At 50.5% G+C, this 26,500-nt stretch overlaps 1 protein-coding gene across 6 annotated transcripts in view; it reads left to right on the top strand.

The window, feature by feature from the left end:
- Positions 1–21,081, top strand: part of opa1 (OPA1 mitochondrial dynamin like GTPase) — a 43,058-nt gene extending 21,977 nt beyond the window's left edge. For all 6 annotated transcript variants that reach the window (XM_084473238.1, XM_084473236.1, XM_084473235.1 and 3 more), the window contains 2 exons: positions 18,312–18,385; positions 19,375–21,081. In XM_084473238.1, the coding sequence (XP_084329364.1) occupies positions 18,312–18,376 (65 nt within the window). In that variant the 3' untranslated portion in view covers positions 18,377–18,385; positions 19,375–21,081. The remainder of the gene's footprint in view (positions 1–18,311; positions 18,386–19,374) is intronic.
- The last annotated feature ends 5,419 nt before the right edge of the window (positions 21,082–26,500 follow it).

Genomic DNA, 26,500 nt, shown 5'->3' with positions numbered 1-26,500 from the left:
GATGTCTCTCTCCTTCTCTCGGTCTATCGCTGCTTCTCTCTAACTCGCCCCACTAAAACAATAAGCAGAGAAAAAAAAGTGTTGTCCCACTTTTGTTCACGTCTCAATTAGTGTGTAACGCCATAATTGCCTCATTAAGGTTTCGTTTTTTCTCTCTTCCCATTTCATTTTAATTTATGCCAAACTGAACTGGAGCCATTTCAATTATGGTGGGGAAAATCCTGGTCGACTGAAGTTCGACCAAACAAACAGAAATCTGTGCGTTATCTCTTGATTTTCATAATCGGCAACAGTACATTCTACTCTACCTGCTAATATCACGTAAGTGCTGTTCTGAGAAAGTCAGTGGATTTATGATCCACTCCATTAGATGATACATATGCATACCTTACTTTAATAAAATGCTGCCAGACCGACGATCACTTTTTTCCAGCGAATGTCCGACCAATGAGAATTTGGTCAAACAAGTGCATAACGACCGACCAACCGACCAGAACTGCGCAGCCCTAAATGAGAGCACCAGTTTTATTACAGTCATAAGTGCTGCTTCTCAGCACAGCACGAGTGCTTTCCACAGTCTCCCAAAACACAAACGCGTTGACCGCCGGACCCAGCCTGGCCTGCTAGACCTTATCTCGCCTGTTTTTCAGGTTTAAATGGTCGGTTCCAGGCTCCCAGGCGGTGGCTGTTTTCCATGCATTAACAGGCCCATATGGGTGGATCACAGGGTTTTGCTGGTGTCAAGCTCATGTGCTTTAAAGGGCTGATGCTAAGCAGGTATGTAGGGTGTAGTCACTCAAGCAGCCTCTGTCAGACCGCATAGCTGGTGTCAATGATGACTGGTCTTTGTCGGACAGGTACTCTGGGAAGGGTGGGATGTCAAAGGTCAACTGGCAAACGTGTGTGTGTGTGTGTGTGTGTGTGTGTGTGTGTGTGTGTGTGTGTCGGCTGAATGAGTTACTTGCAGACTCTGATTCTTGTTTCTGTTTGGACCCCCCGCTGGTAACCAGACCCTGGGAGAGGCTTCTACTTTCAGCTGTGGCACGCTCTCTCTCACACACACACACACACACACACACACACACACACACACACACACACACACACACACACAGAGCATTGACCCCATCTCCACCCACTCCCCTGAATGTTGACTATTAGCCAGATCTGGCCTGTGCCAGCGAAGGCAAGCCCAGACCCATATAGACCACCGATACTTGCAGACACTCGCCTAACTACAACAACAACAACAACAACAAAACAAACTTTCCCTGAGTTTTTATAAACGCTGTCTCCGACCCAGGCATGGCTGACCACATGCATTCAGCGGCCCACTTTCCAACCCTCAACCGCTCCAGTGGAGCCATTGGAGCATGTTTGGTTACGGGGCCATTCCCATGGATGGGAAAATACTTTATATGAAGTTTATAAAATGTATGTCTGTATCTCAGCGCTGAATGACTTCAGCCACCACGATATACACCTCGTCGTCTCGTGGTGCTGGCGTTTTGAGCAAGGCATTACTTCCAATACCTTGGTTACACAGTAAAAAAAAAAGAAAAAAAAGACAAGTACATCAAACATTGACATATGATATGACTGGAAATGGACGCCCGTGTGTTTACATGCCTTTTTAATGGCGTGCCTTTAGCTGCCAAAAAAGGCCTTTCCCTGGCGCGTCACGGTAATTATTAGCCATCCGTTGGCAGTGGGGCTTAATAACAGGGCTGCAGCCGCGTGTTTGAAGCGTCCTCAGCAGTCCTCCTATTAAGCTAAGTGGCGACAGTGGTGTGCTGGTGGTGCAGCACGAGCTAGGCGTGCCGCCAGACCTGGACCTAACCTCCCCGTCTCCTGTCGCACACCCACACACACACACCGTTTAATGTGTGCACACACACACCTCTAATGTACATATGTTCATACCCACACAGACATACACTCACTGACCTTCCCATATGCCCAGGCAATGATTACACACTTGCAATGCATGCCTGTGCACACATACACTCCTCTTAAGTACCCATTTCCAAGTAACCTTTACCTAACCACGTCTCTTGAGAGAGAGACCTTACCTTGAGGGTTGCACATATTGATACATCCATATCAATGCGCTGTGTGTTTGTATTGTGCGTTCTGCATGATGCCTGGGTGGTAAGACACACCTACCTACCCTTACCTATCTGATGTCGTCCGTTCCAAGATGGATGACATTTAGTGCTGTGTTTCCTGGTTGTAGAACCTCTGGTCTATAGACTCAAAGATCTCATTGATAACCCCAAGCCTTAGTATCGGAAAAAGTGAGCCTGCAGGAACACACACTTACACGCACGCGCACACACGCACAAACACACAGGTGTGTGTTACATCAAATCAGCAGTGTGACTTAACATTTACACGATTGCCACCCACGCACTGAACTTGCCACCCTTTCCCTCTGTCTTCCCTCTATCTGTGATGTTTATTCTTGATTCTTTCCTTCCTGCGGCCCTGATAAGGACCTCTCTGTAAAGGGTCTGCCGGTGAATGGCTGCTGCCTGTCTTGTTTGTTTTCAGGGCAAAGCTGGAAATCAGTTGAGCTAACCAAACACAACCTGGCATCCTTCAGTGCTTCGGCCTTGTACACACATGCATGCATGCATGCAAGCACACATACACCAAATTATTAACGAATGCAATTGCTTCCTTCTAGTTTACCTGTAAATGCCAAAACGTTACTCTTATCAGATTATGACGTTAATAATCATTTGCTTTCTCTGTAACAAAAGCGGGGCTTAAACTGCAGCTGAATAAGTCAGCCATTCAAGATTTAGATTATTACTTAATATTAGCTTGTTAACAGCTGTACCATGAAAGATTTGCTTAAAATCACACATTTTCTTGGTACTGTCTTTCTATACTGAAAATTCCTAATACTTGCATCCAAAGGCACCCATTTGGGGCCGCAGCAGCCTCCACAATGTTGGCCTTAATGTTTCACAGTAAAGTAGTGGCCAGTAACGCAACTGGAGGTCATCCTGCCCGCACGCTCCTCTTTCGTGACAGCCATGTTGTTCTGCATATTTACATGAGCGATTGGTGCGATGTTGGACACAGCCCATGTCTTAGAAGAAGATCTGGGTGTCGAACACACCTCTAACCATCGACGCTCGCTCAGACAAATCTAAAGGGCGCTGGTCTTAATGTCCCCCCATGCATGGAGCCCGGTTTTCAGTTACAGAGGACACCGAACACATGCCTGTCCCCCCCCCAACCCCCAACTCCCCCCTCACTCTCCCTCTCCCTCTCTCTCACTCTCTCTCTCTCTCTCCCCTCAAGTCCTCTCTCTGTCTCTACACAGTGTCAGGAATGCCCAGGCCTGTCTAGCCTCGCACGCCCTATATGGAAAGACTATCCCCAGCCCTCCTCCCCCTCCAAATAGGCGTGACATTCCCACTTCCCACCGTGGAAGACTCATCTCCGTGGGAGATGTGGGATGTGGGAATGCCTTTGGTATCTGCTAAGCGATCTCTTGTGCAGGGGCGCTTTTGTGCGTGTGCACACAGGCACACACACACACACACACACACACACACATGCACACACAGGCATGCACGTGCGCGGACACACACACACAGACACACACACACACACACACACACAATCGCAATGTCTTGAGTGTAAAGATAGGGCATAGATGCATGGGGGGGATTTTATTACGGTTGTAAGGCCATCTGTTAATCATTCCGGAAGACATTAGCTTAACACAGGAGAGTATGTGTAAAAAGCCCACTGTTTATCCTAAGCACTATAAACTGTCAAGCGGTGTGGGAGAGTGAAGCTGGCGGTGAGCAGACGTCAGAGCGCGCTCCGCAGCCTAGAATTATCACCGGCGTGCCGTTAATTAGTTTTTGTTTGGACTTGTTAAAGTGACGTCCCTGTTAAAGCCTAAAGCCCAGGCAGACTTGACTTGTCGAGTTTGAGTGTTTTAATTACAAACGCGTACCGCGACGTCGACAACAGCAATTAGCGCACGGCAGGACTCCCGCTCCCGGGGCGGAGGGGAGCCTCTAGACTTCCAGCCTCAAACATCAAGTCCTGCGACGCTGGTTATGTTGCCTTTTTAAAGTGTCGTTGACGTTGTGCTAATCAACAGGGTTTTTAGTTGTTGTTTTTTTTAATCGCTCTTGTCTTGAGACGGGACGGATTTGTGTAATCGTTTTCTTTTTTTCTCATATCGTTGTTTAAAACGTCTTGAATCTGAGATGAAGGGGGCTTTCCTCTCATCAATGAATCCATATACCGCGGTTTCGCTTATGTCAGACAGCGGGAGAGGGGAGGATGTGGGTTGTTAGACATCCCACATAGAGCACTGTCTGTCTGTGTGTGTGTGTGTGTGTGTGTGTGTGTGTGTGTGTGTGTGTGTGTGTGTGTGTGTGTGTGTGAGCTGGGTGTCAATCTCTGTAAATGAGCGGCGGAGACTGACTCGCCGTCTGACGGAGCGATCTGCCTCAGAGCACAGAACCAAACGCATTCCTTAAGTCAAAGTACGACGTAGGGGAGTTCCTGAAGAGCACCCAAAGTTTAGCTCATGAAAAGATGTGCTATTGGCCAGCGTATGATTTCAAATAGCCTACTTTTATGTATAAATATTAACGCTGTAATTGCTGAACTCATGACACATGCTGGCCAGAGGATGGAAGTGTGTGTGTGTGTGTGTGTGTGTGTGTGTGTGTGTGTGTGTGTGTGTGTGTGTGTGTGTGTGTGTGAAAGAAAAGGGGAAAAACATGTGATAAGTGCGGACTTCCATGTATAAGGTACTCGTAATTAAACAAAAAGTGTGAGAGGGTTAGAGAGAATGCAGAAGTGTAATCAGAGAAATATGCAAATATCTGTGTGTACAGGGACATGGAGGTACCCACATAACAGGGTAACAATGTTCAGATGGTTTGTTTACGTCTAATGTTTCATTTCACCATTGCTTGTTGTAAGGAAATGAAACTTGCAGCAAATAACAAATGTCCGCACTACCTCCTTCCTGACTTTTGTTGTGATGGGAATGTACACACACACACACGCACGCACGCACGCACGCACGCACGCACGCACGCACGCACGCACGCACGCACGCACGCACGCGCGCAGAAACACACACATGCAGAAACACACACACACACACAAAGAAACACACACGCACACACAAAGAAACACACACGCACACACACGCAGAAACACACGCACACACATGCAGAAACACAAACACGCAGAAACACAAACACACACACGCATGAACACGCACACGCACACACACAGCCTCCGGAGAGGTGCTGGCGTGTCTGGAGCAGGCAGCCCGTGCCTCCGGCCCACAACAAGGTGTGACCCTGAAGGTCATCCTGCTCCACAGGCTACCTGCTCCAGACAGCCCCTCACCCGCGGCCCACCCTGCTTAACAACTCATGAAAATTGCATGGCGTGGCTGATGGATGTTGAGCGTTTGTGACGCAGATTAATGGGGTATTGTTCCTTTCATTGAAAGCACATTGTTCAAATTATTCCGGCCCATGCGACAACGTGCTCTGATGTTATGGGGAGTCAAATCTTCAAATCAGATCAACTTGACTCAAAATATGATCATATATTAAGTGTTGAGCATTTGTATTGGCAATAGTTAATAAAGGCGCTCTCTTTATTGACTATTGGCAATAACAATGCTCAATATGAACTAATCAAAATGTAATATATTTTTAATCTTTCTCTATTTCTCTCTTATCTCTTTATCTTTCTCTCGTTCTATCTCTCTCTCTCACTGGGCGGGGGGGGTGGGGGGGTGCTCCCGTCTCTCACCTGACAACCAGTTCTTGGTGGGGTGGGGGCTCGGGGATAAACAGAGGGCTGTTAACCAAACTATGCTGCTGTTCTCGGGGGCAGGCCGGTGTCAAGAGCCCTCTGTCCTGTGACAGACGTGCACACGCCAGGCGAGCCTCGCGTTTCACATGCGTGTGTGTGCTTGTTCTGCTGTTTATTTGGTGTGTGTGTGTGTGTGTGTGTGTGTGTGGCAGAAGCCATGGGAGTATACAAACAGCGGTAATCACACAATAAAGCTTTAGTGTGCGTGTGCGTGTGTGTCAGCAGCTGTGTATCCTCTAATAAGCACTGTCCCCTGTCAAGAAGGCTAAAGCAGAACCTGCTGCAGGAGAATGCATTGCAACATCCTGGATCTACTCCCATTTTCTTTTAAACTGTATCATAAACAATGAGGTCATTGAATGACGTCTAATCTGTCCGTCCGTCCCCCAAAAGAGGGTTTCCAAAAACCTTTGTGCCCTCGTCTTTGTTTCCCCCTATCCCCCCCATAACTGTTGGAGACGGCATAATGTACGGGAGGATGTTTGCTCTAGGAATCGCACATTATCTTGCTTTCTGTGGCTGCCGGTGGGAAGAATATCTGAACTGCAGGTAACATCCAAATGCTCTTAAGGTTCCTGTGTAAACCAAAGCCTTTGCTCTAACCCCCCCCCCACATCCCCTCACCTCCCTGCTCCCCACCTCCGTTCCGCTTGCCCGCGTCTCTTCCTCACCCGGTGAAAGAGCGACAGCCTGCTCTCAAGTTGGCAAATTGCTGTGCAAACGGGGCTGGAGGCTGGGGGTGGGGGGGTGTGTAAAGGGGACTGTAAAGGCTCTTTAGGCATGAAATCCCCGGCTCTTCACATGTCAGATGAATTGGCCCCATGTGAAAGAGAGGCTGTGGTTCCTGCCTGTCATCCGCCTCCCACCTCCTCCTCCTTGTTCCTCCTCGTCCCCCCCCCGTCCCCCCCCTCCTCCTCCTCCTCCTCCTCCTCCTCCTTCTCTCTCTTCCTGGCCCGTTTCTCTGCATGTCAGATTGATGGAGAGCGCGTGTCTGTACAGTACACAGGCCGGAACGGGTGCACTCGTCCACGTGTGAGTGTGTGTCTGTGTGTGTGTGTGCGTGCACAAAAGTGCACACAGTCACGTTATTACCTCAGCTCTGTTCTGCAGTGCCCCCCCCCCCCCCCCCCCCCCCACCACCACCCCACACCCCCACCTCTTTTTCCGGTGAGATTAAATCCTTAGTCATGGCTGAGCGGTTGTGTGTGGGTGAGTACGCGTGTGTGTGGGTGTGTATGTGTGATTGTGTGTGTGTGTGTGTGTGTGTCACGCAGATGTGAGGTTAGAATACAATAGTGCTCTGGTTGTCTGGGCCTGTTCGGTGGAATGCCCTCTCGGCCCCGCTCTCCTCTCGGGGCCTTTCATCTTCTCTCCCCTTCCTCCACCTTCTCCTCCCGTCTTGCTCCTCTCCCCCTCTTCCGAGCAGCTTCCGTTGGCGTGATTAGTGAGAGGAGCTGCTCCTCTGTTGGATGGGATGACGTAGCGTCTTAGTGCGTTGCCGCACCTGTGTGTGTGTGTGTGTGTGTGTGTGTGTGTGTGTGTGTGTTCAAGGTTCATGGTGTGTGTGTGTGTGTGTGTACTTGGAGGTGCGTGCGTGTGAACCGTCTCTCCTCTCATGTGTGCCCACTCTCCCAACATAGTGTGTGTGTGTGTGTGTGTGTGTGTGTGTGTGTGTGTGTGTGTGCATGCCTGTGTGTACTTGCAGGCCTGTGTGTGTACTTGCAGGTGGGTGCATGTGACCCATCTTTCCTCTCCTGTGGTTCGGCTCTCCCACCGTTGTGTGTGTGTGTGTGTGTGTGTGTGTGTGTGTGTGTGTGTGTGTGTGTGTGTGTGTGTGTGTGTGTGTGTGTGTGTGTGTGTGTGTGTGTGTGTGTGTGTGTGTGTGTGTGTGTGTGTGTGTGTGCAGGTGGCTCTGCGTGTGAACTGCCCCTCCCTCCCCTGGGTTTCCCGCTCTCCCACAGCGCGGTGCTTGGGTGTGAACATGATGGATGGGAACAGGGCGGTGTCGTGAAGCTTGTGGACTTGGCGCCGGTGTTGCGCGCCACCGTTGGTTTAGTTTTTACGACGGCACAGCAGACCTGGAGGGCCCTGGCTGCATGTCAAGCGCTACCTGCCCGCTCCCAAGCGCTGGGGCGTAGTAGGCAAACACCACGCTCCCAGTTGTCATCTCGGTGCAGGCGTTACACCACCACCACCACCACCACCACCCGTCCCTCGTCTTTGATCCACAGCCCGGCCCCTGATCCTGGGGAACGTTTCCCACAACAGATCCGCCCCGCGGCAAAACAGCATCTTTTATTTTCCTCTTTTTTTTTTTTTTCTGGGGAGCTGATCCTTTTGTACACTTCTTCCCCCCCCCCCCCCATGTTTGCGTCGCCTCTCTCGTGCGCGCCTTCACGTGCACGTGTGTGTGCGCGCAGTCTGCCGACTTGCGCTCGAGTCACTGTTGATTTTACCTCCATTGCTTGGTTCTTTTTCATCTTTCTCCCTCGTCCCGGTGTTTCTGCCTTTCCTTTCGCTTATCTCTGGCCTTGGTCTACCGCTCCTCTATTATGAGCCTCATCTCTCAGCACGTTCTGTGGTGAGATAGATGTTTCTTATGCTCTCACCGGGCCAGACCCTCCCTTCACTGTTTGTTTATTTAATTTGTTTATCATTTCTTTGCAGTAGTGTAATCTGCATCCATTTATATCGCGGTATGTTTGAAATATTGTCAAAAAGGAGGCGTTCTGTCTGGAATTACGAGCTTGAATAACCATACTTACTTACATACGTAACTTCTGACAAAAAAAAAAACAACACACACGCATGGTAATTTGATTCCACAAGCATATAATGTAATAGTCAATGATACTGATTTATAGCCCTGAGTGATGACGGTCTTCCGTTTGTCAGCGTTACGGCTCTTTCCAGCCCCCGCACTGCCTCTCGTCCTGAGCTGCTGGACAGCAAAGCTTTCCTCCTCAACGTCCAGGAGGACGAGCCTCTCTATCGCTTCTACCCTTCAAGCCGTTCCTCTGCTCAGGCTCTTTCCACCCCACAGCCCGCCAGTCTGCTGGCTGGCAGCTTCCCTTGAAACCTGTCCAGGTCATGACCCCTGGCTGGCACCACCCACCCTTCCATCGTCGTCATCCATCCTTCATCTCCCTCCCTCTCCCTCCCTCCCTCCCTCGCTCTCTCTCGGTCTTTCGCTCATTTCTCGTTATTTCAAACTGAAGCTGTCCGTGCTTGTTTTAACGCACCTCTGCTCACTCATGCACAGGCACACACGCACACACACAGACACACACACAGACACACACACACAAACACACACACACACCTGAACGCTGACCTTAAAAGCCTACTCATGCCAGCTTGTCTTACGCACACACAGATGCACACAAACAGCCACACACAGACACGCACACACTCATGCACACACAGACACATACAGACACAGACGTACAGACACATGCACACACACCTGACCGTTGACCTTAAAAGCCTACAATGCCAGCTTGTCTATCTCTGCCTCTGTTCACTTTTATTGACACGCACACACACACCTTGGTTGTCCCGAAACCATCTTATATTACACACAGATATTTGCATATTTCTCCGATTACACTTCTGCATTCTCTCTAACCCTCTCACACGTGTTTGTTTAATTATGAGTACCTTATACACGGAAGTCCGCACTTATCACATGTTTTTCCCCTTTTCTTTCACACACACACACACACGCACACCACACACCACACTTCCATCCTCTGGCCAGCATGTGTCTGACAGGCCCTTGGCAACATGCAGGGTGATTCCCAGGGAAGAGCGTAAATCTGGGCTCTCACTGTCTTCAAGGGGCGGTCGGGGGGGGGGGGGGGCTGGGGCTGGGGTGGACGCTGTGCTCGGAACGTGTAGACGGAGCAGCCAGACGGCACGAGAGACGGACCGAGACTAACGTGGCCTGTATCTCGGGGGTCATGAGCATGACGCTATTACGGCCCCGGGGGGTGGAAAGAAGGCGGGGGTCGGTTCCGCGCACGCCTAATGGGTAAAGCATGGCCGTAGAGGAGGCGAGGGTTAAGAGTTTTGACTCGTGGACGTTGTTTTATATACATTTTATGTTCATAAGCTTAAACGTTTATGGTCCGGTGCATCTTGGTTCAGTGTGTGTGTGTGTGTGTGTGTGTGTGTGTTTTTCAGATCAGGCGGTTTCCACTCGATTGATTTTTGATTTTTTTTTTTTTTTTGAAAGAAATGAAGTAGAAGATGAGGGCAGATGTGTGTGTTGTGTTGGGTTAGTTGATGCTGCCTGATATGCACCGTTGACATGATAGTAAGTATAAATGGCGGTAAAACTGTACAATTTGAACTACTCTCAGTGCCTCGGGGAAGAAGTCTGTCCGTGGGGCATAGGGCGGGGAGAGTTGTTGTTAAACACGCTCTGTCATTGATCAAATGTGGAGCATCTGCCTTCACTTGAAAGAAAGATGGAGTCTTTAGATAGCTGGGGTTCAGCTCACTAGCTTTCCCAGCCAGGGCGCACCGGAGCATGTTTCAACTCTTCTCCCCCCCCGATCATTTGAACCTCACAGTGGCCTCCGATATGACTATATTATCTACATTAAGTATTTCAGTTGTGAATTATATTATCTACATTAAGTATTTCAGTTGTGAATTATACAATGTCTTGCACACATATTAGTGCTTTCCTAAGCCCTCAGAAATGTGCTTTGCGTACATAGATAATCAGTATGTGGGGGATGGGGGTATGGAATAGGTTTTGTCAACCAAGAAGGAAAATAATAATGAAATGAAATAATAATGAAATAAATAAAATAAAATGGTGCATAAACATTGGACAAAGTTTGAACACTGGACAGTGAAGCTAACGGCTTACTGATGTAAAACCTCACTGCTCACAGTGTAGCAGATATGGCAAGTGTACCGAGTACCGTTCCAAACTGGGAACTGTACTCGGGGGGAGTACGAAGGGAGTGTTGACAAGAAGATAAAGCCGATGTGCAGAACGCAGACCTGTCCTTCACCCTCTGGTTGAGGGGGAGATGAAGAGGGAGAGCGATGGGGAGAGAGAGGGCGAAGAGACGGTTAGTGTGGGAAACTAGGAAGTGGTATGAAGTGTGTGATGGAAGGAGAGCCTCACCTTCTCTCCATCTGTTTCCAGCACAGCAGGGTCCCAAGAGACCTGTCCCATCGCATATCCTCCAGCGCGCTCGCTCACGCTCTCTCTCTCTCTCTCTGTGTCTGTCTGTCTGTCTCACTCTCTCTCGGTCTGTCTGTCTGTCTGTCTCTGTCTGTCTGTCTTGCTCTCTCTCGCTCTCACTCTGTCTGTCCGTCTGTCTCTCCCCCCCCCCCCATCTCTATCTGTGTGATAAGGTGCTGGCAGGGATGAGCTAATGGAAAAACCTTGCATTCTGTGACAGTTATGGTGAAAAACTATCCATTGCAGAATTTGTATCAAATGACTCATTTCGTGCCATGCCCTTGCCCTTCGAAATGGTCGTCATTAACAATGATACTTCGGCATCAGGAAACAAAAACACTTTATTGTTTATGGGCACTGTTACGGAAAATCAGTCTCTTGCTTCAAAGACAAGCTTTTGACATTGTTCTTTGTATCTGATGCGTAATGTTCTCAGTACCGTATCTTGCAGTAAGTTCAGTCAATAAGAGCAGGAGATTTGTGTTCTGCATGAACATTCTGTTCAAAGGGAAGCCAATGTACTTGATACTGGGATTGCACTAATGAGAGAACATTTCTAACATTAAATCCATCCGGGGGGGGCGGAGGAAAGTGATCCCTGAATGATGGATTTTCTTTTAAAGAGCGTGTAAAGTATTTCCTTGGAGCGTGAGGTAACTGACAGAACAACGTAAAGGAGGAATATGAGTCCATCTTTGGGGATTGGATTGGGCCAAATTGAAACACTTCTCACCAGTGCACGTTTGCATGCTTTCTTCCTTGGGGAATTGAAAACACGATATCATTATTATTATTTCACTTGAAAGTTAAGCCTGCTGAATTGCTAAAGGGTTGAGGCAGTCGTTAATTTCATGGAAACGCTGTGTGTGTGTGTGTGTGTGCGTGCGTGCGTGCGTGCGTGTGTGTGTGTGTGTGCGCGTGCGCGCAGATGGCTCGACAATGATTTGTGTACTCCTGTGCTTGTAAGCCAATTTGCTGTTCCATATCGGTTGACCAGTGGCCAACACGCCGGTAGCCATGGTCGTGTCCCTCCCTCTGTGTCAAGTCAAAACGCTTCCGGACGTCCATGCACAGATGCGTCTCCTCCCTCGCAGAATCCCCCTGCGTATCTGGCATGGCTTCACGCTCCCAGTGACTCCCAGTGGCACCTAGGCTAGTCCCAAACACCTGTGAGCTGAGCCAGTAAACGGGGGGGGGGGGGGGGGGGGAGTTCCTCCTGGATTATGGACAGGATCTGAGCTCAGAGCTCTCATGTCAGCCCCATAACCCCCCCGTCCCCCCGTCCCGTCCCCCCCAGGCCCATGTGGCCCCTGGTGATGGATCACCACTTAGACCCAGCGCCGGCTTCTACTGGAGTGCAAGAGGTGAGCCTGAGAAATCCTCAAACGGCCAACTAAAGGTGATTTACATCCCCGTGAGTTGCGGATGACGCTTGTCTTTAATTTACGTTGGGATATAAGTGTAGCCTCGCTGTCTCCGACCTGTAGGGTTATGTCTTACTTTTTTTTTCATAGATTTATTCATTGTATTTGTTTTAACCAGTTAAAGATGGCTGCTCTAGGTAACAGGCAGTGCTGGCTTTTCCTTTTTTTTTTTTTTTTTTTACCCCTTAAAGATTGCATTCTTTTGAAGACGTTCCCTTCTCTTTCTCGTCCAAACCAATGTTGGTGACACTACACCATGAGTCCCTTATGAACTAACTGCCACTTAGTCAGTTGCCAATACACAATAATATTCTAATAGATAACAGGTCTAGATTTGGTTTCGTTTTGGGCACATTTTGAATCTGCCTGACATTTGCATTTCCTCACCAAAGTCAGTAAACAACAAACCACTGCGTTAACTCCGCTCTCCGCCGCGCTCCACACATCTGCACGCAGCGTGTTCTAACCATAACCTCCCCTTAACCCGCCGGGTGTCGACGCTGCTCAGGCCCCGCGCTCGCTCTCTCTCTCTCTCTCTCTCTCTCTCTCTCTCTCCCCACGCCGGGGCCACTCCCCAACCGCCATCTGCTATGGACATAAGCGGCCCCGGGGTCCCAGTTGTTTCCCGGGCTGATTCATGGCTCCGTCACTCACGGGGGCCACCGGGCCGTCGACATCCACGCTCGGGCCCCGCATCCGTCCCCCGCCACGGACCCCTGTCACGTTTACAGCGTGACAATGCAGATCCAGTGACAAATCAACTGCCGACGAGGAGGAGGAGGAGGGGGAGTCCTCTGTTTGTTACATTAAGAGATTGCTTTTGACGAGGAAGGAGGTAGGGTGGGGGGTGGTGGGTGGGAGGTAGGGGCGGCGGGCGAATGCTTAAACATTTGTCGTCCCCGTGTTCGCCGCGGCCTTGGCCGAAGCGGAAAATCTAAAGTTTGTCTGAACGATGACAGGTCCGGGGGGCGAGTGCTCTACCCCCCCGGTGACCAGGCGGTGAACCCCCCCCCCCCCTCGCCTGGAGGGGCTTTCAGCGCAGAGCGCAGAAGCCAACAACCGGCTGCCCAAATCTTCTCCGCTGCCACCTTTTCATTACCGACGGCAACCCCTTCGCTCACCCCCACACCCCTAACTCTTCGCATGCCTCTCATAATCCGGACAACAGCCATTACCGCCCCTAAGCTCTTTCTCTCTGGCCCTGCACGGGTGCTTGGTAAGAGCCTCTCTCCGCCCTCGCACTCCCGCCCAGCGAGATCCCCGCTTGTCCGGCAGGACACCTGGCAGCCCCGGCCGTCCGAACAGCGGGTCAATTAAGGGCCGTTTGGCCCTCTGTCCGCGCTCTCCTCTCTCTCCTCTCTCCTCGTCGGGGGGCTGAGGCCAGAAGCGGCCAGGCTTAGGGACTCTGCAGAGTGGGCGTGAGTGAGATATCATTTCATGTGAAGATCAGGCGAGAGAACGCTCTGAAAAGAGGGGATGGGGGGAGGGATGGATGGATGGAGGAGGGAGGGAGGGGGGTGTGGGTGAGAGAGATACTCTGAATGGGTGAGAGTCCCCTCAGCATCCCCCCCCCCCCCCCCACTCCTCGTTTCCTCCTCCACCCCCTTCACCTTCCAGAATGGGCCTCTCTGGGATAGAGGCCAGAGGATTATGGGAATATTCATGACGAGATAAAGGGGCTCGGCGGCTGAATGGCTGTGTTTGGGGGCTCATCTCTTAGGTAAACAGGCTGCTAAATGGAAGGGGTTTTAGGATCCCTGCTCCCGCGGCTCCCTGCCCGCTAAGGCACAGGCCAATGGTGACTGTCTACTTTTTTTCTTTCACTTTCTTTTTGTTGCCTTTTTTCCGTAGGGGCTCTCGTGAAGAAAAGGCTTGTTGTTGGCCCTCCGTCCCTCCCTCGCCGACGTCTTTGGGAAACAAACAGATGGCGGTGCAGGAGAGGGACATAAATATATCGCTTCTCACAGCGCTCTCTACCCCCCCCCCGGAATATTGGCTTTTCACAAGTACCCGTGTCTTCCCTGCTGCCGTGAAAGCTGTGGCGGCCTCATTTTAATGTCGTTAGGAATGCCTTTATGGAGGGGGAGAAAGGGCCACCATCCCCATGCATTCAGATGCATCGCTCAGACAGACTAGCGTCACTAGCGTTCGGGCCGTCCCTTGGATCTGCTGATTATGATCTAAAAGTGCTTTAGCGCGGTCAAGTGTTGCAGTGTAATTGGTGAATAAAAGTGTATTGTCGTACAGCGAGACCCAGTGCAACCCTGCAACGTTGTTTAATAAACGCGGAGCATGACGTCGTAACACCGCCAAGGTTAAGGAGTTAGATTCCCACGGCTCTCCCCTTACTCTGGCTTTACTACCTGCATATCCCTCCTGTCTTATTAAACAAATCAGCAGGACTGTCCAAACTGAACGGGTTCCATGGCACAAAGCAACACTTTCCACATGAAGTGGAAAGTGTTGACAGTTTTCCTGCCCAGATTTCCCCCACCTGTTGAGAGGGAATCCCGGCCATTCCCATGGATTTTCAGGTTCCCCCCCCTCTCCCGAAACCTCTGCTCTGCATGTGACCAGGGATGAACCCCGCCAGTGTTGCCAGATTGGGCCAGAATTCCCGCCCAAACTGGCAACACTGGCTGCAGTGTGTTGCCAGTTTGGATGGGAAATCTGGCCCAGTCTGGCAACACCGAACCCTGCTTTGGCCCCTTATCTGACCACCTTATCCCCTGACGGCTGGCCCATGCCTGATGCATCCAGCCGCCCTCTCCATCCTGCAGCCTCATCGCCACCAGTCCACTATTTACACTCCCTTCACAATCTCTCAAGACCAAACTCTGTTTGAGCTGGGGGGGATCCCATTGATGTCCCATAGTGACAGCCTTCATCAGACCTCCCCCCTCATCCTCTTCCTCCTCCTTCCGTGCGTTAACTCGGGCAAAAGCGGGATGATGGAGCTTAACCCACCTCCACCTACATAGGTGAAGCTCCGGAGGCTTTCCTTGGAGCGGAGCCCCGGACGGGTGGGTTTTAGGGGCGGCGGGGGGGGGCTGTTGGTGTAGGTACTGTAGGTCGGTGGGCGTTGGATTGAGGTTACAGCAGAGGCGGGGGGGGGGGGGGTTGGGTTTCACACTGCACACCTGCTGCTGCGGTGGCGTGCGGTGGCGGCGCTATCTCTGGCCTGCCCCTCTAATGCCTCTATTAGGGCGGTGTAATCTCAGTGCCATTGTGCCCGGGCCTGTTACGAGAGTATCAAAGACAGGGGGATTTCTCCCGTTCCTTCCTTCTGCCACCTGCCTTTGCTTCGGGTTAGGGGGGAGGGGGGCGTGTGAGTCTGAAGAAAGGTGGAGGCAGCGTCGTAATGCTTTCTTTCACTGAGGAAGGTAATTGTGTCTTGGCGCGGGACGTGAGTCCTTTTAATAAACGCGCCTGTCGATGCCTGTCGTGGGTTGCCCGTCGAGACGTCGATCCAGAGTCTGAATGACGGTAGGAACCGGTTGCTCGGTCAGTCCGTTCCGTCTGTGTTCCCGGTGGCGGTGTGTGTGTGTGTGTGTGTGTGTGTGTGTGTGTGTGTGTGTGTGTGTGTGTGTGTGTGTGTGTGTGTGTGTGTGTGTGTGTGTGTGTGTGTGTGTGTGTGTGTGTGTGTGTGTGTGTGTGTGTGTGTGTGTGTGTGTGTGTTGGGGCTCTTAAGAGCGTTCACTTCCCCCCCCCCCCCCCCCGTCATGTAGGGGGTCTCCAGGCCTCACGCCGCCGGGGTGTGCCAGAGCTGCTAATGTTTCAGTGCGTTTGGGGGGGGTGGGGTGGAGGAGGGGGGGGGGGTTTCCACCGTGCACAGATACAGTACGGCCATGCTCGTGTGTTTCCCCTCTCCCCCCCCCCCCCCCCTCCTGAAAGGCTGCCATGTGCCTTTCATCCATCAGGGGAAAGGGATAGCGCTGCATCAAAGGACCCCCCCCTCCCCCCTCCCTCTCCCCGTATTGGGTTACCCTGCGAGGCCCACACACGCCCCCCCCCCTCCACCTATGGCCATCCCCGAAATGGACACTCCACAACCACGGTTGTCCGAAACATCTTCCCCCCCGCCCCCCCCGCCCCCGCTGACATCCGCCGTCGCTTAAAAAGGAATAAGCTAGAAAAGTCTGTTTTTTCACTTTTACGTACAACCCTAACAGCGTCTCAGGAAGAGCGCGGCGCGACGGGGGGGGTTGGGGGGTTGGGGGGGTTCGTGTTCCTGCGCGTCTCGTGCGGCCGTGTGATCACGCGGGGAGCCGGCGCTCGCTCCTTATTCACAGCCGCTGTTTGAGTTTGTGCTTGGTGGGGATCCAGACAGATTAGTCCAGGGAGGAGGAGGAGGAGGAGGAGGAGGGCGGGGAGCGGGGGGCGGGGGGCGGGGGGGGGTCTGCTGAGGAACGGCAGAGCCAGCCAGGCTTCTGCGGCGCAGCTGGCAACGCCATTCACCGCCTCCCTCTCTCCAACGTGAAGCCCGCGCCCCCGGGACGGGAGGGCCACCGGTGTTTGATCAGCGATTAGCGGCGGCGGCGGTGGCGGTGACGCCGCCTCGTGTGACGGTACATGTCGTACGGACGCCCCCCCCCCCCCCTTCCCCCACCATCTTTTGAACAGCAGTCATTGGTCGATGGGATCTGCGTACGCACAAGCTGCCACTGTCTGTCGGCTGTGTTTCATTCTTTTTTGTCCCTCTCTTTCATGTGGAATGTTGTTGTTATGGTATCTCCCTCCGTCCGTCAAACTCGTGCCTCGGAGGGACGTACCATCTTTGGCAAGGGGGGGGGGTGCGGGTGTAGTGGAGGGTACGCAGAGCTTTGATGTGGTGTGTAATCTAACTGGAAAGAGGTTATCCCTCAGACCCTCTTCATCAGAACTAGTGTAAAGAGGTCCTGCCCGGAGGTTCAGCCCGTCACATATCAGAGGGGGACCATCTGCTGCTGTGGTGGTGGTGGTGATGGTGGTGATGATGATGGTGATGGTGATTGTGGTTAAGGAAGAGGTATTTCCATCAGGCCAAGGACAATAGCCAAGTAGTGCACAGCAGTTAGCGTGGGTGGGTGCGTAGGTGAAGAGGTGTGTGTGTGCGTGAGTGTGTGTGTGTGTGTGGGTGGCAGAACCTTCTGGGTACGTGTGCGTCAGAGCCGTTATTTGACATCTTTGTTGCAGAGCCCCCTGTCATGTATTATAAACAGTACGGCCGTAATGCCCACAAGCCCCTGGGCGCTCCAAAACAAATCCAATAAAACGCAGGCGGCAGCTGGCCTTGGTTTGACACACGAGTCAAATGATTAACGTTTTGCGGATGATCGCGGCGGTGAAGCGGTCGCGTGATGTCAACGCAGCGTGGACCTTGAATCGCGCTCGATATTTTGGGGGTGGAAACTGGTATTTTGTGGTGAAACATGATTCATTCTCATGGAAGCTTACTTTCCAGTTGAACACAACAGGGTCTGATTCCCCAATGTCCTCTAGTCTACCTGCGTGCATCCTCGCGTGCATTTAGATACCTAACGCCACCCTGGTCATTGATGACACGTTTCTGAATCCACTGCAGTGGTAAAGCCAAGCTAAACGACAACCTGACAACCTTTTTTATAAGAAATTATTAAATGGTACAAGAGAAGGACACACACGCACACGCACACTCTTAACCGAACACAAAGCAGTAAGCCAGCTGTATTTTAATATGAAATGCGATCTATATATTAAAGTTTGATGCATGGGAAACATCTGTGTGGCTCCATCATTAACCCCTCATGGCCTGGCTGCCTGTGCTTATCCCTCTTCAGAGAAAGTGCGTGAAATCCAGGAGAAGCTTGAAGCCTTCATCGAAGCGCTCCACAAGGAGAAATAGGAGAGCCAGGTATGTGTTTCAGCATCTGGGCTTCTGAACCAAGAGTTCAGATGCAACTCTACACCAGAGACCAGCTTTAGCACTCGCTGTGTCCGACCGGACCGCTGTCAGCGTGCGTAAAAATTAACAATTATTCGACGAAGGCAAAGTGAACAGTGAGGTGAAGAATTGTTTTCGTTTATGCTACACGTGAACACTCCAAAAATAAACAAGATAACACTTTTTGCCAGGATTTATTAGTGTGACGAGACGGCCGTCACACGCGCTAATACAATATCCTGAGTTTGAGATCTCAATCATGGGATATTGCCCAATATCCCGAGATAGCGAACCAATCTAATTGCGCCATCTTAGGAGGTGAAGATGAAATACACGGCAGATTCAAGTCCAACAAAATATATATTCAACTTTTCAATCATTATTAAACCGATTTGGAAAAGAGTGACAAGATGCAAGTCAGAAATGATTAGTTATAAGTTATTTGAGATTTAAAGTCTCAATGTGTAACATAACAACTAGCTCGTAGCTTAAATGAACATGGATATATTTGGAGCTAATGCTGATTGACATTGATTTTAATATTTATCCAAAATCACATTCTATTAAATCACATCGATATATATTCTCAAAATGAAAAATACTGTACGTAGTATAGTATAGTGTATAGTGTGGTCACTCAGGCCAGCTAGCCGAGCTCCGTTAATTAGCGTCAGTTGCACGGCCAGTCAGAGAGGGCAGGACCCTCACTGAGTTGATTAACTCTGAAAGTCTCCCGCCTGCTTACCAAAACACCCTCAATCGTACACATTGCGACTTAAATATTGAAATTATTATTCTGCCTTCACCATATATATCATGTATCAGATGTTTTATTTTACCATCCATATCAATTCTTTATTATGCCCAGTATGTTGCTTTGTAATTTCCGTTTTAGTGACCCTGATAGTACAGTACCGATGGCCGTTCTAATACGATGTCCTCCGGTGTTTGGTTCACAGGGCCACCCGTAGGCAGCAACGTAACGCACTGAACTAAGGTGACTGATTCAGCTGCCCCTGTAAATGGTTGTCCTCCCCTGCCCTCCTCCATCTGACCTGAATGCCCAGCTCACCCCCGCCCAGCCCCCTCACAGAAGAAAAACCAGAAGAGATACAACAGACTCATTGCTTTTTTTTTCTCCAATTTTGTTCATTATTTTTTTTTTTTTTATGCTGCTTGCCGGATTATCATGTGAATATCTTTAGCCCATGTGACTCGGATCAAACGGACACAGGAGTTGGGAGAAATAGAAAGAATGGAGAGAAACGTCTTCTCATTGGATCTTTGCCCAGCAGCTACACCGTGCGTCAGTAAAAGGTGTATGCTTGTGCAATAGGACTCCCAACATGGCCAACCGCACGGAAAAGGACACAGATCCAACCTCCTTTAGTGTCATCAGACTTCTCTCTTTCTCTCTTTGCTGTGTCCTTCTCTCCCTTCCCTTCACCCCCAATCCCTCCTTTTTAAATAAATGAGGATGTGGTAAAACATTTTCAATTATTCCTTCCATGACCCACCCACTCACTCACTCTGTGTGCGTGCGTATGCGTGTGTTTGCATCTTGTTTGGCAAACGTCTTCTGGCACCACTATAGGACATTAGTTGGACGTGTAGTTAGCCAACGCGTATGGCCAAACATAATTGGACACCGATCATCATTATTGCCCAATGCACTTTAATTTGCCACCCAAACTGTCTCTGAAGTAAGTAATCACAACCATATCCCCCTTGGTATATTGTGCCAATTTAGTTTTTTTATTAGTTACTCATTTGCCTGTAAAGAAACAGTGTATGTTCATTTAGTTGAGCGGTCCATTTTGTTCAATCAATTTGCTAATCGCTTAAACAAGTCAGACACTAGGACACTCTTGATACTAAAATACTTAAATAATACAGCTCTGCCCGCTCCTTATGCATCTGTTTGTCCTGGCAACCATCAATCTGTTCCCTTAAACAAAGTCTCTATTGGACGAATGGGTTCCGTTCCAGATGCCACAGTCGGGGGTCTATTTAGTCATTATGCAAAATTGCTTAAATTACACGAAGAGCTCTCTGAAGCTCACTCCCCAAATCACAACACACTCTGAACTTTTTGTGGGAATTTCAGCAGAATTGGTGTGGTATACGATGGTGTGGGTGTGGGGTGATCTATATATATATATACAGTTAAAACTCTCTCTGGGCACCAGACTTCATTCAACCAATCACAGACCCGGGTTTGTTGGGTCCAGGTCCACGCGTCAGAACATGTGATGATGATGTTCTCCTCTGTTCAACACTTTCCACCGTCAGCGCTTTGAGTAACTTCACCCCTCTTTCTCTCTATCCACTCACGTTAATCTCGTTCAAAGGCAGCGTGGACACCACTACACGTCATTGATTTGTGTATATGGGGCCTATTTGTATATAGATATATATTCACCGCCAATTGTGCGCAGGTGAGGCGGAGAAAGTGTAGTTCACTCACACTGGGTAAAAAAAAAAGTCTAGTGTGAGTAAAACATCCTTCTATTTCACTGAAAAAAGAATGTTCAAATTAATCTGTATTTGTCTTATGTTGTAGATTGTCATGTTTGCATGGTGTACCCCAAATGTACTTTATTTATTGAATCTGATCTGTTTTAAAGGAAGAAAAGTGCAAATAAAATGGACATAATTAAAAATGATACATTGCCATGCTCTTCTTTACATGTTTTATCCGATGTGACCTCAATGATTTTTATTTATTTACACACAACCTTGTTCACAAGACAGTTTGGCAGTGTATGGAGTCTATATGGAGTCGTGATGGATTCATTTGTTTACCAGGACTCTGTTGACTGTTCATTCAGGGTATTTACTAGTATCTGCCTCAAAGCCACTGGAGTGAATTCAGATACAGGTCATTAAGGAGAAGGAAGAGTGAAGGCATCTTGCCTGACTTCATTACTTGGTACCTTTCCCAGTACCTTTCTGCTGGGAGTTAAAGACCCATCAGTAACCCTCTCCTGGCCCCATACAGAACAGGGTTTCATACACAACACTGCAGCCACTGTTTTAACCTTGTAATTCACCTGGAAAATCAACTGTTTACGGTCATAAGAGAATAATTACTGCATGGGGTAGACCAGCTGTGTTAACCCAGCAAAGCTACTCACCCAGAATGCACCGAGTGCGGTGGTTCCCCTCGGGGAGGGGGGTTAAATGGGAGTGGTTTCCATCCCATGGGCTCAGGATGATGATGATGATGATGATGATGATGCTGTTACCCCTACAGCCACATCCTACAGAGGGCCATGACCTCTGTGCTCAGGGTGCAATGCTTCTTCTAGCCCAGACAGCCCCCCCCCCCCATCGCCGGATATCTCCAGAGGGCCCCATCTCCCTGCCCATCACCCCCCCCCTCGCCCCAGCCCGGGCCCCGGCTGCAGCTACCTGGGCCTGGGGAGGGGCTACAGGCAAGGTTGGGGAGCAGGGAGGCTGATTAATAAGGCCGAGGTGAGGAGGTCTCCTGCACTCGACAGACAAGCAGGCCTCTCCTCTTTCATAAGAGCCCTGGTTGTTACCGCATCTCCACGGGGCCCATGGGCAACGCGCAGTCGAGGAGGAGGAGGAGGTGTGTGGGTGTGGGTGGGGGGGGGGGGGGGGGGGGTTTGCATCACCTGGGGCGCCCCACTTGGGAAATCCCCTCCCACCCACCCCTCACGTCAGCATACGGTTTGAAGGCAGAAAAGAAAAACGCGCGGGGGGGGAGGGCGGGTGAGGGGGGGGGGGAAAAAAAGAAAAACAAGTGCGGGGAAGAAGAAAAGCTAATGACTTTGTAGCGGCCCTGAAAAGAGAAAGGGGGGAAAAGTCAACCTTCAGCAGAACGCTTTTGTTCCATCAGATCTCATTCTGGGGGTGGTGGAGGGTTAGGGGGTATGGGGGGGGGGGGGGGGGTTGGGGGGGAGGCCCGGACACACTATACGCCCATTAGCATCTGCAAAGGCCGTCACGTTGACTAATAGCCGGTGCCACAACGGCACAGTGGCTCAGCTTGTGTTTTTTCCTCCCCAGCCTTTATGCCGCCGACACAAAAGGCCGCCCAAGGAAAGACCTGTCAAACACGGGCCCTGAGCAGCCGACGCGCACAAAGCATCATTTCTAGTTACCCGCAAGAAAATGAAAAGGCTGCTGTTGTTGCTTCTGTTTAATCCCCCTCTCTCCCCGCGTCCCGCACACACACACACGCACACACACGCATACACACACACACACACGTACACGCACGTACCAGTTATCTGCATGTGTAGTGAGGGCGGGAGGGGGGGGGGGGGGGGGTCCAGGCATGTGGTATACTGCTGAAAACACTGAATAAGAGAAGGGAGAAAAGAGGTAATAAATTGCGGGGTTGGGGCGTTTTGTGGCATTTGCAGCCGTGTTGGAGGGTGTTTGCCTGCTTGTGCGGGAGGCGGGCTTTGTTCTGAGTGATGTGTGTCTCTCTCCCTCTCCCTCGCTCCGTGAGAGGGAGAGGGAGATGGGAGAGAGGGGGAGCCTGACAGCCGTAGTCCAACGACCCGCCTGGCTCTGAGCTCTGGGCGCCTGGGAGAGGTCTGAGTGTTAGCGGCACCGTGTGAACGCGTTGCTTTTTTCCCATATTTTTCTTGGAAATGTTGACGGGAAGTTCATTCCCGTTTCTGTTGAATTAATCGTACGGAAAAATAAATTGATAGAGGGGAGGCTGCATGGAAGGAATACAAATAGAGGACTCCATTGAGAACAAATCTGGAATACTCTTATGCCAACGGAATAACATAACATACATATAATATATTACCGCGGCGTTGCTAACGCGGTTCAAAATTGAACCCAACAGTTTCATGGCAAATATTCCAGAACCAGGGTCATTACGCTAAATAACCCAACATTTCCCACCGCACCCCCCCCCCCCGCCGCCCCCTTTGATCCGTACAGTGGTGAACGCGACAAACGCAACAAAAAAAAACAACTAAAAAGATGTCATGTGTCTGAGTTTAATGGAGCCGGGCTGATGAATGGGGCTTGGATGTAAATCAGACTCATATCGTCCTGGGAGGCAGAGCTGCCAAACTGTTAAATGTTATCGCCGGCTTGTTGAACCAACAGACCCACGCCCTCCCCCCCCCCCCCCCCCCCCCCCGCCCCGTCCCATCCCATCTCTGTTCCAGAGGCTAACAAAGCCCTGCACTGTCCCCCCGGGCTGGCTGCTTTCTGCACGCCGCACAACAGCGCGCACAATTGCCCATTGTGTTTGTGATGTCGCAGGCATCTTCCCGGTGTGCTGTGGGGTCCATTCCAGCTCTGAATTAGACCCGTGGGGATTTCAGCCACAGTCGCTGGGGGTCAGCGACCTTCTCAATCACACACACGCCCACACGCACATGCACGCACACACGCATGCACGCACGCACGCACGCACGCACACACATCTCTTCTTCTCAGCCCCTGAAAGCGGTACAAACGGCAGAGATGGTAGAGCGATATTCTTGAACATTTGAAGGGAGGCTTGACTATCAATGTGGTGTGTGCTTGTGTTTGTGTGTGTCTGTGTGTGTGTGTGTGTGTGTGTGTGTGTGTGTTTGTTGTGGAGGCTCATATGTGCGTGTGTACGTGCACGTCCCATGATTTCATGTTCTTCTCACCATTCATCGCTATGACCCCGTACGGCTCTCTGCCGTGACCTCATAGGCTCACACCGAACGGACATCATCAATTGCGCTCTCTATGCGGCGATACTCTATTCCAGAGGTTCTCAAACTATGGTGCGCGTACCACTGGTGGTACGTGATGCGCTATTAAGTGGTACGCAAAAGAGTTTCCAAAAAATCATTCATTACTACATACATGCATACATGCATACATACATACATACAACAACAAAAACATAATAATATCAAAATACTAGGACGAATGGAAATACGTTAACCAAGAGATCATTAAAAATGGAGTTTAAAATAAGTTTTGCCTTTCCTGTAATATTTTTGTTTTTATATCAGCTGACCACATCACATCAGTGCGAGAAAGTCCATCATAAAAACTAAATACAGAAGCAGGACTGATGCTGAGCCACACCTGAGACTGAATCTGACCTCCATGTATCCAGACATCGCAGGACTGTGTTTGCAGAGGCAGGCGCGCCCGTCTCATGAGGCTCATGGAAGTTCAGTTATCAGCGGGCTGGCCAACTTTCAATATTATTTGTATTTAGCCTTACAACACAACAGGTTGTTGGTACACAGTTGTTATTCTTAATGTTCTCACTTGTGTCTCTGTGTCTGTTCTGGTGCTACCACTTTGTACAGCTGACCACAGTTGACAATAAATATTTTATTTTATTTTTTATTTTAATACATTTTTAAGACTAAATGTGCCTCCGGCGTGAACTGTGTGCAGCAGAATAGGGCCGCAGGCCTACGCTACTGTAGTTTGTTATATTTTATAACATTGTTCCTAATGATGGTACTTGGGGAGACAAATATTTTCTGAGGTGGTACGCGGTATAAAAAGTTGGAGAACCACTCCTCTATTCTATATATGTAGCTCCGCTCTCTCCCCGCTATACATCCCAGGGGCTGGGCGTCCCCTCCCACACATTGAGCCACCAGATGCACACTCTGAGAACAACCAGCATCTTGTCAGGAACAGCTCGTTCATTAGAGTTCCTGTTTTGAAAACATGTCCGCCTCCCAGACACACTGCAAACACATGGAGGAAAAGTCATGAAAAATACATTAACCAGCTGAAACGCACAGGAAAACAGGGCTCGGGAAAAAAACCTATAAGACAGAGTGTCTGTTCGTGCTTCTGTGTGTGTGTGTGTGTGTGTGTGTGTGTGTGTGTGCGTTTGTGTGTGTGCGTTTGTGCGTGCCTGTGTGTGCGCGCCTGTGCGTGTTTGCACTTGTTGAAGACTTGAATTGGAAAATGCAGATAAGGGCAGCGGTTGCCATGGGGAAACACATCACCACGCAAAAGGTTCAAGAAGAGGGGGAGAACGGGGATGGGGTGGGGTGGGGCAGAGGGGAGGGAGCTTGGGAGAGAGAGAGAACGAGAGAGAGAGAGAGAGAGAGAGTGAGCTCTTCCTCACACACGGAGGAGGCCCGTCAGCCCTGGGACTGCATGGACTTAGTGGGATTATGCATGCATTCATGGCGGCCCATGGGCCCTGCAGGTGAGCCTGGAGCTCCCGGGGCTTAGCCTTTAGGTAAACACTGACTCCGGCGGGGGCGGGCGGGGGGCCGGGCGAGGGCGGGAGAGCGGGGCCCATGAAAAGCCTCTGTTGCCCGGGCCTGAAAGTGTATCTGCCCAAACCGGTTACGTCAGGACGAGTGGCCATCCCCTCCGTCTTTATGGGGGGAGCCCGCTGGGTGGGGGGGGGGACGAGGGCCCCTCCGATTGAGGATCCTGAGGGCCTTAAGTGCCGCAGTGTGGCCGCGCCAGAGGACGGTCTGGTGACATTACTTGACTGGTCGTCAATGAGGCCTTTAGCGACGGCTAAGGCCAAACGCAAACACAGAGTGGTGGAGCGGGGCGGGGGGGTTGCTTGTGAATGGTGCTGTCTCCCTCGATCCACCGCGAGGCTGAGCGGCCGGCGGTCGTATCATAGCAGCGTCCGGTTTGTGTCCGAGACGAGAAGCCAGACAAGGCCCCGTAGCGGTAAAGGGATCAAGTCCCGTTGCGGAGATCTTTGTCTTCTTTGGGGGAAAACGTTGAGTTTGAGATTTGAATTTGGGCTTGGTGTTTTTAATTGGCTTTGCAATTTTCTGGCTTTACATGTGTTTTCGGAAGGGGAAGCGTCTAAACAGGCTTAAGATAATGCAATCGGCGGTCTATGGTCCGTCCCGTCTCCGGCGGCCTTGTGTTCGTGAAACACTCACTGCTTTGTTGTAAACTTACTTATTCAATGTTTTCAGGAATTTGTGACAGCTCTAACCTGTCAAACTGTTATCTTTTCACATGACCTCTGCACACACAATAGCGGTAGAAAATGTGATTATCAAGGATTTGGGACATTCATGTGTTGAAGACACATGAACAGAATTGAGAAGTGGATGTCATTTTTCGACGGCTTCTATGTGACACGAGGTGAAG

This window comes from Micromesistius poutassou (genome assembly GCF_964030765.1).
Source record: "Micromesistius poutassou genome assembly, chromosome: 9".
Taxonomy (NCBI): domain Eukaryota; kingdom Metazoa; phylum Chordata; class Actinopteri; order Gadiformes; family Gadidae; genus Micromesistius; species Micromesistius poutassou.
Note: the sequence above shows the minus strand (reverse complement) of the source record. Positions and strands in the feature narration are given on the sequence as shown.